The sequence below is a fragment of the Dendrobates tinctorius genome, unplaced genomic scaffold, assembly GCF_039654945.1.
Source record: "Dendrobates tinctorius isolate UK_male_01 unplaced genomic scaffold, ASM3965494v1 ptg000086l, whole genome shotgun sequence".
Lineage (NCBI taxonomy): Eukaryota > Metazoa > Chordata > Amphibia > Anura > Dendrobatidae > Dendrobates > Dendrobates tinctorius.
In genome coordinates, this window is record NW_027361754.1 from 69,995,358 (window position 1) to 70,011,876 (window position 16,519).

Genomic DNA, 16,519 nt, shown 5'->3' on the forward strand with positions numbered 1-16,519 from the left:
TCTGGCACACAGGACCCGGGGGTACCGGGCTCCGTAAATCCTGTTAGTGACGCCAAAATGGGTCGCCGCCCCAGGGGTGTGGGATACTCTGTACCGGGCCGGTCTCTCAGAGGGAGGTGTCACAGCAGCAGTGACCCAGTCCGTGGCCCTGGGCGCCCATGTAAAAGGGAGTTGAGAGATGGGAATAAAGTTTGTGAGTGGATGATTCGTGACGCCACCGGTGGTGTTCGGCAAGGAAGGTGTTAAGCCGACGCTGCAAACAGATCCTCTGAGACAGATGATGTGGTTCAGCAATGATGTTGTAGCCCTCCACAGGCAGGGCTGTAGTCCCAGGGCAGTGAGGATAGGTGTTTAGGAAGAGGGTGCAGTGTCTGGCTCAGAGATGTAGCAGTACTGAAGATCTTGCAGGAAGGAGGCAAGGACACAACAGGGTGCAGTTTCTTTACCTTTACTTTGCTTGGTAAATGCAGTTCAGGGTCCAAATTACAGATGGTACAGGAGCTGGTTAGCCTGGAAGCAACTCAGGAATCTCTCTGTGCAGATGGTTTGTGTAGTCTCCTTCCTAGCGCTTACTTGAGGGATATGCAGTACTGTGTTACACTGAAGTTCCTCCTTCTTGTTTCCTTTTAGATCTAACCTCGTATGGCAGACAGCTGTAGCCTTCTATCTCTTCTTTTGGCTCACCCGTCGCTGTTGTGCCTCCGAGTCTTATGTGGGAATAGAGCATTTACAGCTTCCTATTCCTCTGGGTTCTGTTGCAGGAACATCAGTATCCATACAACCTTGGAGACCAGGCTCCAGATCATGCGCTATCACTAGGAGTGAGCTCTCTATTCTCCGCTCAACCTCCAGCTTCTCTCTCCATGTCTACACACGTTGCCCTCCTCACACTAACTGACTAATTTTCCCTTCCCGGCCCACAGAGAGCAGCTCCTCCCCCAGTCTTGGTTCGGAGCTCCCTCAGCTGGACTGGAGTGGGAGCTGTGTTGTATGCTGTGATTAACTGCCAGAGAGACCTTCATTGCTTCCAAGATTGACATTACCCTCCCTAGGAGGAAGGCAATGCCATTGTGGTGATCATACTCCTGGGGGCGCCACATTTCTACGATTTTGGACTTTGAATTCTATGTTTCTTGTAGATATATAGTCTTAGTGGAGTGTCCGCAAGTTATAGTCCATTATTATGTAAAATGACACAATTGGGTGTCATTAAATTGTTTGTAGTTTGGATGATATTGACTGTATTTCTTATTCATTTGTCTGATGGTTCTTCCATTCAGTTGTATAATGGTATATGATGTCTTCTTGAGGTGTGTTTGGAGCAAGTCTGCTCTGAAACCAGCTTAAAAAAAAATCACTCAGACACACAAAAAAGAATTAACATACTGTATGTGTATCGATATTGTGATAAAACACTCCGGGATCGCCTTTGCTGGGGTCAAAGGTCACGTGCGTTCAGCAAGAAACTCAGGCGCAGAGCTGGGATTCGTGTATAACTGACCCTGGGTCAGGTTTATTAACGGTGAAAGCAATGCAAAAGGAAATAAAACATAAAACAAATCCTTGCCTGTCCGGCACTAACTAAACAATGGACAACCTAACTACCAACTGGCGGGCTTCTCCCGTCCAGCCAAACCACAGTTGCAGTGGGCACTGCTTCCACTCACGTGTGTCTCTCACACAGACAGGCTCTCTGTGTTCCCAGGCTGAGACACTCACACAACCACCTGGCATCCTTTTATATCCACCTCCCATTATCCATTAGTAAGCAGGTGCGATACTGACCAGACTAGGCCACATAGGAAAGGAATCTGGGCGAGATATACCTGCCCTCATCCACTATTCCCACATGATTCTCACATATCCCCCCCTCTGCTCAGACCACTCCGGTCGAGCAATGACACCCGCCAAACAGTGCACTCGGGACAGGGCATCTGCGTTTCCCATCTGTACTCCTGGGCGGTGCTCCACCGTAAAAGTGTAGGCCTGCAGGGCAAGGAACCACCGGATCACCCGGCTATTCCGTTCCTTGTTCAAGTGCATCCACTTGCACTTGAGAGGGGCATGGTCAGTGATCAGCCTGAACTTTCAGCCCACCAGGTAATATTTGAGGGCCTCTAGAGCCCACTTAATGGCGAGGCACTCTTTTTCTACGACTGCATACCTTTGCTCGTGTTTATTCAGCTTCCTGCTGAGATAGAGGACTGGGTGTTCCACTCCGTCCCTCACTTGTGAGAGTACGGCCCCGATACCGGTATCAGAGGCATCTGTTTGTACCACAAACTCACTGCGGAAGTCCGGAGTCACCAGTACGGGCTGAGAGCAAAGTGCCCGTTTTAGGCTATGGAAGGCTTCTTCAGCCGCTAAACTCCATTTAATCATGACGGAGTCTTTCCCTTTTGTAAGATCCGTCAGGGGGGTAGCGATGGCTGCAAAATTGGGTATGAACCGGCGATAATAACCGGCGATCCCCAGGAAGGCTTGCACCTGCTTCTTGTTGACAGGTTGTGGCCAGTCCTGAACCGCCTGAATCTTATCAACCTGGGGTTTAACAACACCCCTCCCAATTACATACCCCAAATACCGGGCTTCTTCTAGCCCGATGTGACATTTCTTGGGGTTCGCGGTTAGTCCTGCCTCCCACAGGTCGTCAATCACAGCTTGTACTTTCTGGAGATGAGTCTCCCAGTCCAAGCTGTAAATGACAATGTCATCCAAATAGGCCGAAGCATACCGCCTATGTGGCCTCAAGACTCGATCCATAAGTCTCTGTAAGGTCGCCGGTGCCCTGTGCAGTCCAAACGGCATATACACATACTGAAATAAACCTTCCGGCGTAGCAAATGCTGTCTTTTCTCTGGCAGCCTCCACCAGAGGGATCTGCCAATACCCCTTTGTTAGGTCTAGGGTCGTAATATACCGGGCTTTTCCTAACCGATCTATTAACTCGTCGACCCGGGGCATGGGGTAGGCATCAAATTTTGAGACCGCATTCAGTTTCCTGAAGTCATTGCAGAACCGGATGGTGCTGTCCGGTTTAGGAATTAGCACAATCGGGCTGGACCACGCACTGTGCGATTCCTCAATGACTCCTAACTCTAACATTGCCTTCACTTCTCGGGAAACGGCTTCACGGCGCGCTTCCGGGATTCGGTAGGGCTTTACGTGAACTGTGACACCAGGTTCCGTTACGATGTCATGTTTCATTAGCATAGTCTGCCCGGGTTTTTCTGAGAAAAACTTTTGGTTATGAAGTAGAAACTGCCTGACTTCCGTCTTTTGCCGCTCCGAGAGAGTCTCTGCAACCCGTACCTCCGGTACGGTATGCGAGCAGACAGGACGGGCCAGCTCCGCTGACAAGGCAGACCGATCCTTCCAGGGCTTTATCAGATTTACATGATAAATCTGTTCAGGTTTCCGTTTACCTGCCTGGTATACTTTGTAGTTTACTTCACCAACTCTTTCCTTGATCTCAAAGGGGCCCTGCCACTTTGCCAGGAACTTACTGTCCACCGTGGGGACCAGGATCAACACCCTATCTCCGGGTGCAAACTTACGGATCTTGGCGCCCCTATCATAGATTCTTTTTTGGGCTCCTTGAGCCTGTAACATGTGTTCTTTGATGATAGGCGTAACAGCCGCAATACGGTCCTGCATTTGTGTGACGTGATCTATCACTGTTTTAAACGGAGTGACCTGAACCCTCCCAGGTTTCTTTTGCAACGTCTAACAGTCCGCGAGGACATTGGGCGTACAATAACTCGAAAGGCGAGAATCCCGTGGAAGACTGGGGTACTTCCCTGATGGCAAAAAGCAAATACGGAAGTAAATAGTCCCAGTTCTTCCCATCCTTGTCTATCACCTTTCTCAGCATCTGCTTCAGAGTTTTATTGAACCATTCAACCAACCCGTCTGTTTGAGGGTGATACACGGATGTGCGTAACGGTTCGATTTGTAACAATCGGCAGAGCTCCTTCATTATCCTGGACATAAAGGGGGTCCCCTGGTCGGTGAGTATCTGTTTTGGTATACCGACCCGACTAAACACATGCACCAGCTCCTTGGCAATCGTCTTGGTGGCCGTGTTACGCAAAGGGATGGCCTCCGGGTAACGAGTGGCATAATCCAAGATGACCAGGATATGTTGGTGTCCATGTGCAGACCGTGGAAGGGGCCCTACTAAATCCATCCCAATCCTCTCAAACGGGACTTCAATAATAGGTAGGGGTACCAAAGGGCTACAGAACCGGGGCTTAGGTGCAGAGGCTTGGCAGTCAGGACAAGACTCGCAATATACACGAATATCGTGATGCATGCCTGGCCAAACAAAACAGTGTAATATCCTTTCGGTGGTTTTCTGGACTCCCAGGTGACCTCCCATCACATGTCCGTGGGCCAGGTCCAGCACCTGCCGCTGGTAGGGTTTTGGCACGACTAATAGTTGCACCGTATCTTCCCCCTTTTTCTCTATCTGATAGAGTAATTCATTCTCCAGAACCATGTAAGGATATGCCAGCCTAGAGCCAGGTTCTACGGGTACCCCATTTATCACTTTCACATTTGTCCTAGCCTGAGAAAGGGTAGGATCCTTTATTTGCTCGCTTTGGAAGTCATCTTTCTGAACTTCTAAATCCGGCAAACGGGGAGGTGGACGGCTGTCAGCCTCCTCCTCTTCCCCGGTCTCCTCATTATCACCCGCCATGACTGAAATCGGGAACTGCAGGTCATTTCCCGCAGACTCTTCCCCCGAGTCTTCCGGGGAGACCTCTTCCAGGGGTTCGGGACCCACACACTCCCTGGGAGAAGAATCATGTACACTATTACCCGAGGGCATCATCTGATTCTCCCACAATTGCCAGAAGTGGGGAAAATCCCAGCCCAGGATAACATCATGCAATAACGCCGGGATGAGTCCCACTTTATGTTGCACAGACCCATAGGAAGTAGTAATGCATATGACCGCGGTGAGGTACGAACAGGTGTCTCCATGCACACACGTTACCAAAAATTTGTCTGATGGTCCAGTCGGGGCTGACACCAGACTGGCCTTCACCAGAGTCACCACACTTCCCGAGTCTAACAATGCCACCACACTTTTGCCATCAACAGTTAAATCACACAAATGTTTTTCCACATCTTTTTGACCGGCATTCACACTACCCGTGCCACCATAGACATGCGGTTTTTAGAGTCTGTGACGTCGCACTGCATGGGTTCAGTAGTGACCGGACAGTTCGCAGCAATATGTCCCATCTCTTGGCAGCGGAAACACCTAACGGGCCCCTTGCTTAGACCATAGTTCGTTACTCTCGGCCTCGCAGTGCGGGCAGTCCAGTTTTCCTCCCCCACTGTCTTAGGGATTTTTCCATCTCCCCTACTCCCTGGAACAGTCTTACCGGTTCCCCGTGGAGATGATGAAGAACGAGGTGGTGTAGCGTCGTCTCGGAGTCCTTCCGCCACGGAGTAACGTTCAACCAGATCCACCAGTTGATCTGCCGTCGTAGGATTTCCATGGCTTACCCACTTCCTCAGGGCTGGCGGTAGAGCTCTCAGGTACTTGTCCATGACGACTCTCTGGATTATCTCTGGCGCTGTCAGCACCTCGGGTTGTAGCCACTTCTTCGTCACGTGGATCAGGTCGAACATCTGTGACCGCGGTGGTTTATCCGGCTGATAAGTCCATTGATGCACTCTCTGTGCACGGACAGCGGTCGTCACTCCCAGCCGGGCCAAGATCTCGGCTTTCAGTTTGTCAAAGTCCTGCGCGGCTTCAGGCTCTAAGTCATAATAAGCCTTTTGGGCCTCACTGGAAAGAAACGGGGCAATCAGGCCAGCCCATCGTGCCTTCGGCCATTTTTCTCGCACCGCCGTCCGTTCAAACGTGGTCAGGTATGCCTCGACGTCATCTTCGGTCGTCATCTTCTGCCAGTACCGACTCACGTGAATCACTCTCGACTCGGCTTCCAGGTTAACCTCCTGTAGGCTTGCCAGGCGCTGCGCCACCTGCTGGAGAAGCGAACGATCGGTAGCTGTCATGTCCACCAACTCCTTCAGCTGGGCCATCATCACCCGATTAGCTTCTTGCTGGACGGCGGTGGACTGTACCAGCGCTTTCACCACGTCCTCCATGCTCATGCTTGCAACGTGATGCCCGCGTTTCTCCACCACAATGTGATAAAACACTCCGGGATCGCCTTTGCTGGGGTCAAAGGTCACGTGCGTTCAGCAAGAAACTCAGGCGCAGAGCTGGGATTCGTGTATAACTGACCCTGGGTCAGGTTTATTAACGGTGAAAGCAATGCAAAAGGAAATAAAACATAAAACAAATCCTTGCCTGTCCGGCACTAACTAAACAATGGACAACCTAACTACCAACTGGCGGGCTTCTCCCGTCCAGCCAAACCACAGTTGCAGTGGGCACTGCTTCCACTCACGTGTGTCTCTCACACAGACAGGCTCTCTGTGTTCCCAGGCTGAGACACTCACACAACGACCTGGCATCCTTTTATATCCACCTCCCATTATCCATTAGTAAGCAGGTGCGATACTGACCAGACTAGGCCACATAGGAAAGGAATCTGGGCGAGATATACCTGCCCTCATCCACTATTCCCACATGATTCTCACAATATAAAAACGACATTCTGTTCATATGTTGAAGCTTTTGAGCGTCTTTTAACCAACTGAGGTTTCTTAAGATGCCAAGCGGCTAAAAAACGTGACCTGAGCATTCTTTGGCATTTTCTTCTTTCAAGTAGAAAAAATACTTTATTTGCATAAAGAGTCCCCCACACATCCCTTGTTCCCAAAAAAAAGTTCCCACAAAGCTTTTGCGTCGTAGTCCACATCCTTCACATTCAACTTCATCGTCTGCGAATAGCAGTAAAGTTACGGCTATTCACAGGCGTCGGATAGTGATGACAACTATCATCAGTGTTGTTGGCTTTGCAGACTAAGAACTATTGTTCGAAACGCATCTGCCCACGCTACTATTCCCACATGGGGGTTGTGATTTTTTACACTGTTTGACCATTGTTTTGTGAAAAATATTTTTTCAATAAAAATTTTTGGAATTTTTTAACAGACTTGTTTAAGTTGGATTATACCTTGGACCATTGCTTTTCCTGTTGCATTACAGTTTCCGTCCTCGGAGTCCAGTAACAACTGATGGGTGAGCTGACTTTTTTGTTTTTCTATTGCCCAATAGATGGTTGATTTTTGGGCACCATTTAAAAAAAAAAAAAGTCCTTGGTGTTATGACCCTTAGCAATCACCTTACACTGATCAGAAATCTAGTAGGATGATGATTAGCTGGAACGTTGTGTTGGAGCAGAAAAGCAAAATAAAAACAAATCGCTCAACTCACTCACTTGGACTCTTGCTCCGAAATATCTGCATTTGTATGCAAAGATTGTGAACATAGCTACGCTTTTGACAATAATTATCTTTAATGTGGAATTCTAAAAGCAATGGATGTTATGGGAATGACTACAAAACAGCAAGCAGAGATGTACTCGCATACTCGGGACGAGGCTTGCTACAGTCGGTCGGAGCGGCCTTTGTCTGACTCAAGATGACCGATCTCATCTCAGAAAAGAGCAGCTCTGCAGAAATTTTATGAGCACGAGGAAGGATCACTCTATGTTTCTGGAATAGCTGATCGTTAGTAAATGTGTCTGTGTAATAATATGAAAAACTTGAATACGTTTTTGTCGAAACTACTTTTTTCAATTCAGCGGCCACAATATATCCAGAACCAATTGGTCAGATGAGTTGGGCTTATGCACACATTTTCCGTATACAATTGCTTATCTCCTGTACCAGAATCAAGTTGAAATCTTTTTTTTTTTTGTAATTTTGACAGGCCTCCATTGATGCTAAAAAGTGGCAAAAATCGATACTCAATTTTCAGCATGATGCCATTTTTTTAATTTTCAAATATTTTATTTTTATTCTGCTACCAGAGATAGCGGCAATCATAATACTTAAGAATCTGTTCGTTTTTTTTGTTTCAGACAAGTACAATAGCTGGCATCATGGCCACCGTTCACCACCATTTTGTTTTCCTTGACGCTTCACTGAATTTTTACAGTACTTATTTATACTCTTTTCATGATATAAAAATTTGCAAGCATTTGGAAAACATGTGTAAATATACTGTAAAATACACTATCCCCAAAATCCTTATACTTCCTCCACACAAAAAAATTTAAAAAAATAGCATAAAAATCGGGCGAATAGACTAGAAGACACCCTTAAGAAAATGTGATCAATTTATTATGGCTGTTAGGAAAATATGAGTTATTTCATAATAGCCTAAGTACTCACACAGAGCCCCTGCTGCCCCACCCCCATTTGTTTTGTGCGGTGTAATCCTTAGCTTCAAACGCATCCACACAGCAAGCATCTGCCTCGCAGCTGCACCCCACCTCCCATCAGCAGTATGGTCACTTTTATTACCCTGGCCAGTTAAAGGCAGATTTTCCCTCCAAGAGTTCTTTTGTCTATTCTACGTCGAATTTAATAACCCACGATAATCCTAGAGACAGGAAAAATATATATTTCCAGAATCAGTATAATTAAAGCTATGCACGGCAACGTTTTGCAGCCGGTACGGACATCTGAAGCTGGGGAAATAGTTTCTGCCACCCAGTAACACGCAGACATGGCGTGTTTGGCATCAAACGAAAGGTAAAATGCCCTTGCCGTCACCCTTTGAGCTTCTCAGCCGAAGATTGTGAAAGCTTCTCCTTGCCCTAACTTCTCAAAATGGGAGGTCCTCCCGGGAACAGTCCATTTGTGAGGTTAACAAAGGTGGGAGTTCCTAAGTTTATGGCCAAAACCATAAAACCGGGTCAACCATTTTGAGAGTGTTCAGAACCTGGGGGAAGACAGCTAACATTCATGCGGTGGTCTGAATCTGTTCTTTGGGAACCCCCCTCCCCTCATCGACACGTCATACCAGAGACTGAGATATAATAATAATAATAATAATAATAAATTTTATTTCTATAGCGCCGACATATTCTGCAGCACTTTACATTTCAGAGGGGACTTGTACAGACAATAGACATTATAGCATAACAGTAATCACATAGATCATAACAGATACCAAGAGGAATGAGGGCCCTGCTCACATGCTTACAATCTATGAGGAAAAAAGGTAGACACAAAAGGTGGGTGGTAACAATTGCCCTGATTGTTTGGACCAGCCATAATGTTAAGTGTGTAACAGTACAGACATTATGTACAGATGTAGTAAGTTTCTCAGTTTAATCCCTTTTATTTGTAACTGTTTTTACACACTGTATTTTGTCTCCTTTCATAATATCTTTTATATTTTTGTAAACACTGCCTATATTTTCTGGAGTAAACATATAAATTTACTAGGTTTGTTCTTTTGCTCTATGATCGAACCGACACGTACGCCATGGCAAAACACGCTACCTTTTGGGTTGGTTCCTGGCCCTATATAGGTTTTGATGTCAAACGAGGAATTGTTGGCAGCTTAGTGCGTTGGTGGTATTGGGGAACCCTGGCAGTGACGAATTGGAGGTTATGTATGTATTCCCTGCCTGGGACTGGTGATATACATTCCGCCCTCACTGCAGAGTGCCCGATAGCAGTACGTGACACGTCAGCCTTTCTGGCGACTTCTTATCCAAGGCACAGTTCACTGAATGACCTGAGGGTAAGGGGGGTGCCAGAGAGCTGCAAGTTCCTAACCGGAGCCAAAAGCTATGGAGTGATATATCTCTTGGCAATTTGATTTAATATTCTCAAAATTTATACATTTCCCGATAATGGCCATTTTTTAACAGGTCCCGATAGAACAGACAAAACCCAAGACAAAAATAAAATAAGCAAATTCACGGCAGCAAATAAATAAATAGCAATAATGCAAGAAAATAATATAGGATACTTGGTTAACATAATTTTGAGCAAAAAAACATAAAGGCCACCCCACCACGTCATGGTGACCCTTTTCGGGACAGTACTAACCACCAGTATTAAAAAATTACCATGTGTCTATTGACATACATGTGAATAAGTGTTGAGAAGGATCGTGGCCCCGACTAATGAACACCCAGCAGTGGGGAACTTTTTAAATTTAATGTGTGATGTCTCTTACTTTTTTTTATCAAATTTATGTTAGCCAAGTACCGTATATTAATTATGCACTATTGCTATTCATTTATTTAATGAGGGAATTTGTTCATTTTCTTTTTGTCTTGGGTTTTGTCTGTTTAGTGGCAGTGTTATCATGCACATGCAAACTCCATGCACATCAACTTATATTTCAGTACATTGATTTTGGTTTTTGATAGAATGGCTCCTAAGAATTTCTATGACATTGATAGTAGAATGGATCCTAATTACTAATCTCCTGTTTATTTGGGTTAGACACCTATGAAAGTTTATGCCGATACCTAACCAAGAATTCCGGAGCCGTGGTTGTCTCTGTTGGGTAAGGTGACAACATTCCTGTAACATTTTCTGATGTTTTAGCTAATGCAAAGATGTAGTGATGATGATTTGGGATTTGTATAACTTCAATTTGCAGTAATGTTGATAATTAGTGTGGATAAAAGTAAGTTGTCTAAAGCAACAAATCTGATTACAGCTGATCATAGTTGAAATTTGATCTCTCCATCTGAGGGACTTAGCTTGACCATGGCTCGTTTTCATTGGGTCATACTTCGGGAATAATTAATAATACCTTATGCAAGATGACTACAAACTATATGAAATTGGTAGAAGTGGTAAACAATGCATATGGTGGTCTTTATTATCCAGATATTGACACTTGTTTACTAAACAACAAAGGTCCAATATAAAATGTTTTTTGTTGTTTAATATTTTAGGTACCGTCTGGCACCAGAACACAGATGCCCGGCTGCATTGGATGACTGTGTCTTGGCTACAGTTCACTTTCTGAAGACTGCACAAGAGCAAGGAGTCGATCCTTCTTCTGTTATAATATGTGGAGACAGTGCCGGGGGCAATCTTACAGCTGGGGTCTGTCAAGTTCTCCTGAGCAGGACAGATATCCCAAAGCCTCTTGCCCAGGTGATGATGTACCCAGTGCTCCAGATGGCAGATCTGAATTTATCATCGTACCAACAAAACAAGATGGTCCCATTGTTACTCCAAGAAGATGTTCTATACTACTTAATTACCTATATAGGTGGTGATCCTTCTTTATCGAAAGAAATGATAAAGGGCAGCCATGTTCCTCCTGAAATAAGACAAAATTTAAGTAAGTGGTTGAGTTCTGAGGAATTTAAGGTCAAAGGCTACAAACCTCACATCATGGCGCCCTTTAATAAAAAGATTTATGAGAAAGTTAAGATAACTCTTGATCTTCCATGTTCCCCATTGTTGTCCGATGATGCAGTAGTCCGGCAACTACCACAGGCCTACATACTAACATGTGAGTTTGATGTTCTTCGTGATGATGGGATACTATACAAAAAACGGCTGGAGGACAATGGTGTCCCGGTCACATGGTATCTTGTTAAAGATGGCTTTCATGGGATTGTCACCTCTTTTAATGAACCTGGCATGGTGTCTGGAAAGCTGGCTTTGGATAATGTTATAAGTTACATTAAAAACCTTTGAAACCTTGTGCAGTGAAAATTTTTGAGATCTTCCATTTTTTGGCTTTATGTTAAGATTAGTGGTTCGGTCTGTGCAGTATCGAGTTTGAGTAGAATTTCCAGAAATTTGCCATTTCAAGTGATTTCGAACATTTTGAAATACCTTTTACCACACTGCTGAAACATCAGAGAACAAGCTAATGTGATTTTGCATTGCTGCACGGACCTCCGCGTAATGAGCTGCAGCTATAACATCAAACTGATGGTCTTACCTTGTACAGTGGTGGTCAGGGGAGATGAGAGAGGTGCTGGCAGCTAAGCGTGCTTCCTACACACCAAACAGTATCTGCCGAAATGTATGTCGGAGTTCGGCATCACTCCAGCAGTAGAAGACAGATACTGTTTGATATGTAGTCAGTCATACACCTATTATTCCTTGCCGTGTTTGCCACTTTGCTAACTTTTAGTTCTCTCTTTAGCCCGGACATAGATTTCTCGTTTCACCATGGTAATTCAGTGTTTGTTGCTAATTCGTATACTGCAAATCATTTATAACCAAGTAACTTCTCAATTTTTATTTCATTATACTCTTTGTGGACTGATGGTTTTAATGACTTCCTCATGGCATTTATGCATTATTTTATTGGTTTAATAGTATATTCAATTTCTAGATATACCGTATTTATTTTGTGCTTACGTTGTACTATCCTCTATTGCTTGGTCTGGCGCACCCTACAATATATTTAACATTATTGTCTACTTGCACACAGTATATGTCAGTCAATAAATGAATTTACTTTTTTGGCTGTCTATCTCGTATTTATACAGGATGCACAGTATATACAAACAAGACTAATCCTCATTGCTCCAGTCTGCGGTGGCAGGAGAGCTGGTTTCTTCAATTTGGGACAAATATCACATGATTACAGCTCAGGTTTTATAGCTCCTCAGTGTTCCCATCTAAACCCTAGGGTGGTGCAGCTTAATAGCCAATGATTACTAATTCCCACTGCTAACTAACTATGGTGCAGGCTTTTACTTAAAGCCTCTTTCACACGTCCTAGTGATTCCTGTACAGGAAAAACCAGTACTGGTGAGATCCGTGCCCGTGTACGGTCTGTGTAAAAAACCTGAAAACTGCGCACCACCATTGAATACAACTCGTATGACCATATTTGGGGTCCTTAAAAAGACCGCATGTGGACATGAAAAAAAGATGTGTGAAGGCAGCCTTAGGCTAGTTTCACACTAGCGTTCAGGAGGGCTGTGGATGGCAGCAACTTGCTCCTTTCTTCCTCTGTGAAGCTCCGCCCACGCTCCGCCTACTGCCGCATGCGTTCAGCATTTCCCTGTGTACCTATCTTTAACATTGGGTATGTGAGCAGGTAGGAAGATGCAGTAGCAGGTCGGAGGCAGAGCAAGCGTTAAGGTGGGGTATAATTTAACAGGTATACGCTTCGCAGGGAGAAAACAGATAAAACAGTATAAAGGAACACAGGGGATGTAACTCAGGGGATGCGGGTGTGAAGCATAGGGTAGGAAGATCAAGGATAGCAAACTTATCAGTCTGATGACTTCAGAATGCAGTTAGTTCAGGATGTGGACGTTGGCGCCAAAGCAGTGGTGCATAAGGGGTCTGGTATGGTCCTGGAAAAGATGGCGTCCTGGATCCTGGCAGCGGCGGTGATTCCTCATGGTCCAATGTAGTCCTGGAAAAGATGACGTCTTGACTTCTTGCGGCGACGGTGATTCCTTGTGGTCCAGTCGGTGATCGGTGTATCAGGAAATGATGACCCAGCAGAGCACAGTCTTTCCCCTGTCAGCGTACAGGGACAATGAGCAACTCAATTCAGGTACAAAGGGAAACCACTCACAGCGGGTGTCCCAATTCTCCCATAGGTGGGTGCTCAGGCTTATGTCCTGACTGGGCGTCCTGTCAGTCATGGTCAGCGATCTCAGCAGGGACCAGGTACATCGTTGTCTGCAGTCTCTGTTAACAGCTTTGAGCCTCTGCTGGTTTTTGCCCGCTCTGGCAGTTGCCCCCCCTCCCCCCGCAGAAGCCCTGACACTGCCCTCCTGCACGATGCACATTCCCAGGGCAACTAACTGATTTGCCGCGCACTGTGGCCCTTTTATCTTAGCCACACCCCCTACTCCTATGTGCAGAGGTCGGTCCAGGGCTTTAAGCTTTCCCCCATGAAACCTGGGTGACAGCCCCGACAGTTCCGGATCCGTCACAGAGTAGGTAGCCATGGTCCGAGCCTTCTCCTTACAGGTACGCAGGGACATGCGTTGTATGCAAATGCGTTCGTATGCGGCGATTTAAATGTGTGCAGCCGCACACGTCAATTCACTGCATATGGACGCATCCGCATACAACGCATGTCCCTGCATACCCAATGTTAAAGATAGGTACGCAGGGAAACAATGCACGCATCAGGCAGTAGGCAGAGCGTGGGCGGAGCTTCACAGAGGAAGAAAGGAGGAAGCGGCTGCCATCCGCAGCCCTCCTGAATGCTAGTGTGAAACTAGCCTAACACAACCTCATCCTGTACCTGTCTGTGCCATCTGAGTCTGACCCCTACTGGCAGAAAAGTCCTTTTCTATGCTCCCTCAGACTCTACAGGGGATGTTAGGGGTCAACCCCATGTTGACCCATGACCGGCCATCTCATTTGCAGCCTAATGTAATTCTAACTATTACGACACAGTGCAAAATACTCACCCACTCCTGGCGGAACTTCAGACCCTTAACCCACCATCCAGCAATAACCTGCAAAGGAGATTCTTAGGGCGTATTTCACTTGCAAATTCTATTGATGTTAGTATTCACCCACATAACTCAATGAGTCTCAATTCTGTTGCGCTATTATGCTAATAAAGTTTTAATAGAACAATATAATTTTATTACAACTTTATTATAGTCACACATCAACATTGTGTTCCTGTAAAGGACATACCTACAGGTGGCACGCAGGGTGGTACGGGTGGCACGCAGCCTAGCTAACATTATACAACATAACATCATTATGACATAGACACATTAATGATAGAACTTTGGTAGCGAGGTGGTATTTAAATCACAAGAAGGTCAATTATAACAATGTTCACCCCTTCCTGGTAAATTATTGGCACAACTGGTATTTCTGCTTGGAGACTTGCAAAATAATTACAACTGATGGTATATTTTTAATATAAAATGGCGTGTGGCGGTCAAGGCACTTACTATATGAATAATTACTCTTTTGCTAAACTGCAACTTCTTATAAATGTCAGCTGTGTCCGGACTAGATGAACTGGAGAATTGGTACCAGGAATTGTTATGGACAAATCTGCAGAGAGACAGTTGTAAAGGTTTGTCGGATGCAGTGAACAGCAGGAGGCAGAGAAGGGGTTAACAAAGTTTACTAAAGCAATTATTGAATATGTATTCAAGGAAACCTTCCACGCAGGGAGGTGTTGAGACAGGCAGTGAAATATACAATACAACACAATAAACAGTGAAAGAGAAGAAAAATACATATCGATTGAAGATCTTATTGGAGAACGGTTGGAACAGTTCCCGACGGCATTGCAGTCTGTAAACAGAGTCTTTGGCTCTGTGGCGTAAAAACGAGATGCACTGTCTCCTGACCGTGCCGAAGTATCCCGATCCGTCGATCTTGGGGTCGTTAAACTTGGGTCTGCTGAACTTGGGTCCGTTGAATTTGGGATACAGTTCCTGCTGTGGGTTGTTGAAGTGTGACGCAACACGCCGGAAGCACAAAGTCGTACAGGCCTCAGGTATTACAAGGCTTCGTACAGAATCCAGGAAGGGTCGGTAAGTCTGCTGCACTACCCGTTATGGGTCTCGTATGTGGGGAGGCACTGGATAAAGTGCTTGAGGGGGAAACAGTCTGAAAAGGGTTGGCGTCAGTGGCGGTAGTTGAGGAGAGGTAGTCAACCTTCGTCATGCTCTGCAGACGCCTTCCCGCCAAGTCCGTCTCCTTCCCACACTCCGCTCCTTTTAAGCCCCCCACACCCCTTCAGTCAGGTGCTCACGCTCTTCCCGCCCAGGCAAGTCAGGGACATCAGGCAAGTCACCCCCCTGCAACAGCAGTGACGGCCCCGATAGTTCCAGCTCCAGAGCATATTTCTTTTTTCTGACACTATTCCGGTTCACCCCCTTACACAGTGACAGAGACCGCAACAGCGACCACAACAGCACACTGTATGCAGCCTTGTGAATAGAAAGCAAAGTTTACGCACTGATGGTTTCACAATGCACTTTGCAGTGTTGGTGTGCTGTATACATCCTTTTGGTTGCCTCAGGTTTGTATACTTTTGTAGGGTGAATTCAGAAGTCCATGAAATTAGGCGTGTGTACAGACTATGATACGTGGACTGGCCACAGGTCACCTGACACAAATTTCACAGCTTCATAGACATATATGAGGCTGTTGAGTTCAGGTTGGAGATCCGCGGACATTCCATGTGTACATCTGCCATATTTTCTAGAAGTCTGAATTTGACCTTAAACTGGATAAATATTTTAGGAGGAATTAGAGGAGACCCAATATGTAAAGCAACTAAATTATCTTGACAATAATTTAATTACAGATTGAAGTGTTAATTCATAATGTGTGACACCATGACACTAAAATCATGTCCCTTTTTTATTCTTGGGTCAGTATTTTTGGGGTAAAAAGAAGGCAACATCAATGGGACCTACAGCAGCCAATAGAGGATGTCAAGGTCCAAAACATAAGAATGGCCTCCATGTAATATCCAAGTCCATTTCACTTCTTTGTAGAAAGTAAGGCCTAAATCAAGCTTCTAATTTTTCCACATACGAGAAAAATTGACTGATTTTTTTGGATCACAATTTGATCAGAGTTTGATCAGAGTTTGGTTTGAGTACCATCGTTTTTCTCGTACCTG

General features: G+C 45.5%; 1 protein-coding gene across 1 annotated transcript in view; it reads left to right on the forward strand.

Annotated features, from left to right (window-relative positions):
* Window positions 1-12,402, forward strand: part of LOC141097997 (arylacetamide deacetylase-like 4) — a 41,235-nt gene extending 28,833 nt beyond the window's left edge. The window contains exons 3-4 of the mRNA XM_073585576.1: window positions 10,405-10,468; window positions 10,866-12,402. Coding sequence (XP_073441677.1) covers window positions 10,405-10,468; window positions 10,866-11,622 — 821 coding nt within the window. The 3' untranslated portion in view covers window positions 11,623-12,402. The remainder of the gene's footprint in view (window positions 1-10,404; window positions 10,469-10,865) is intronic.
* Window positions 12,403-16,519: the final 4,117 nt, after the last annotated feature.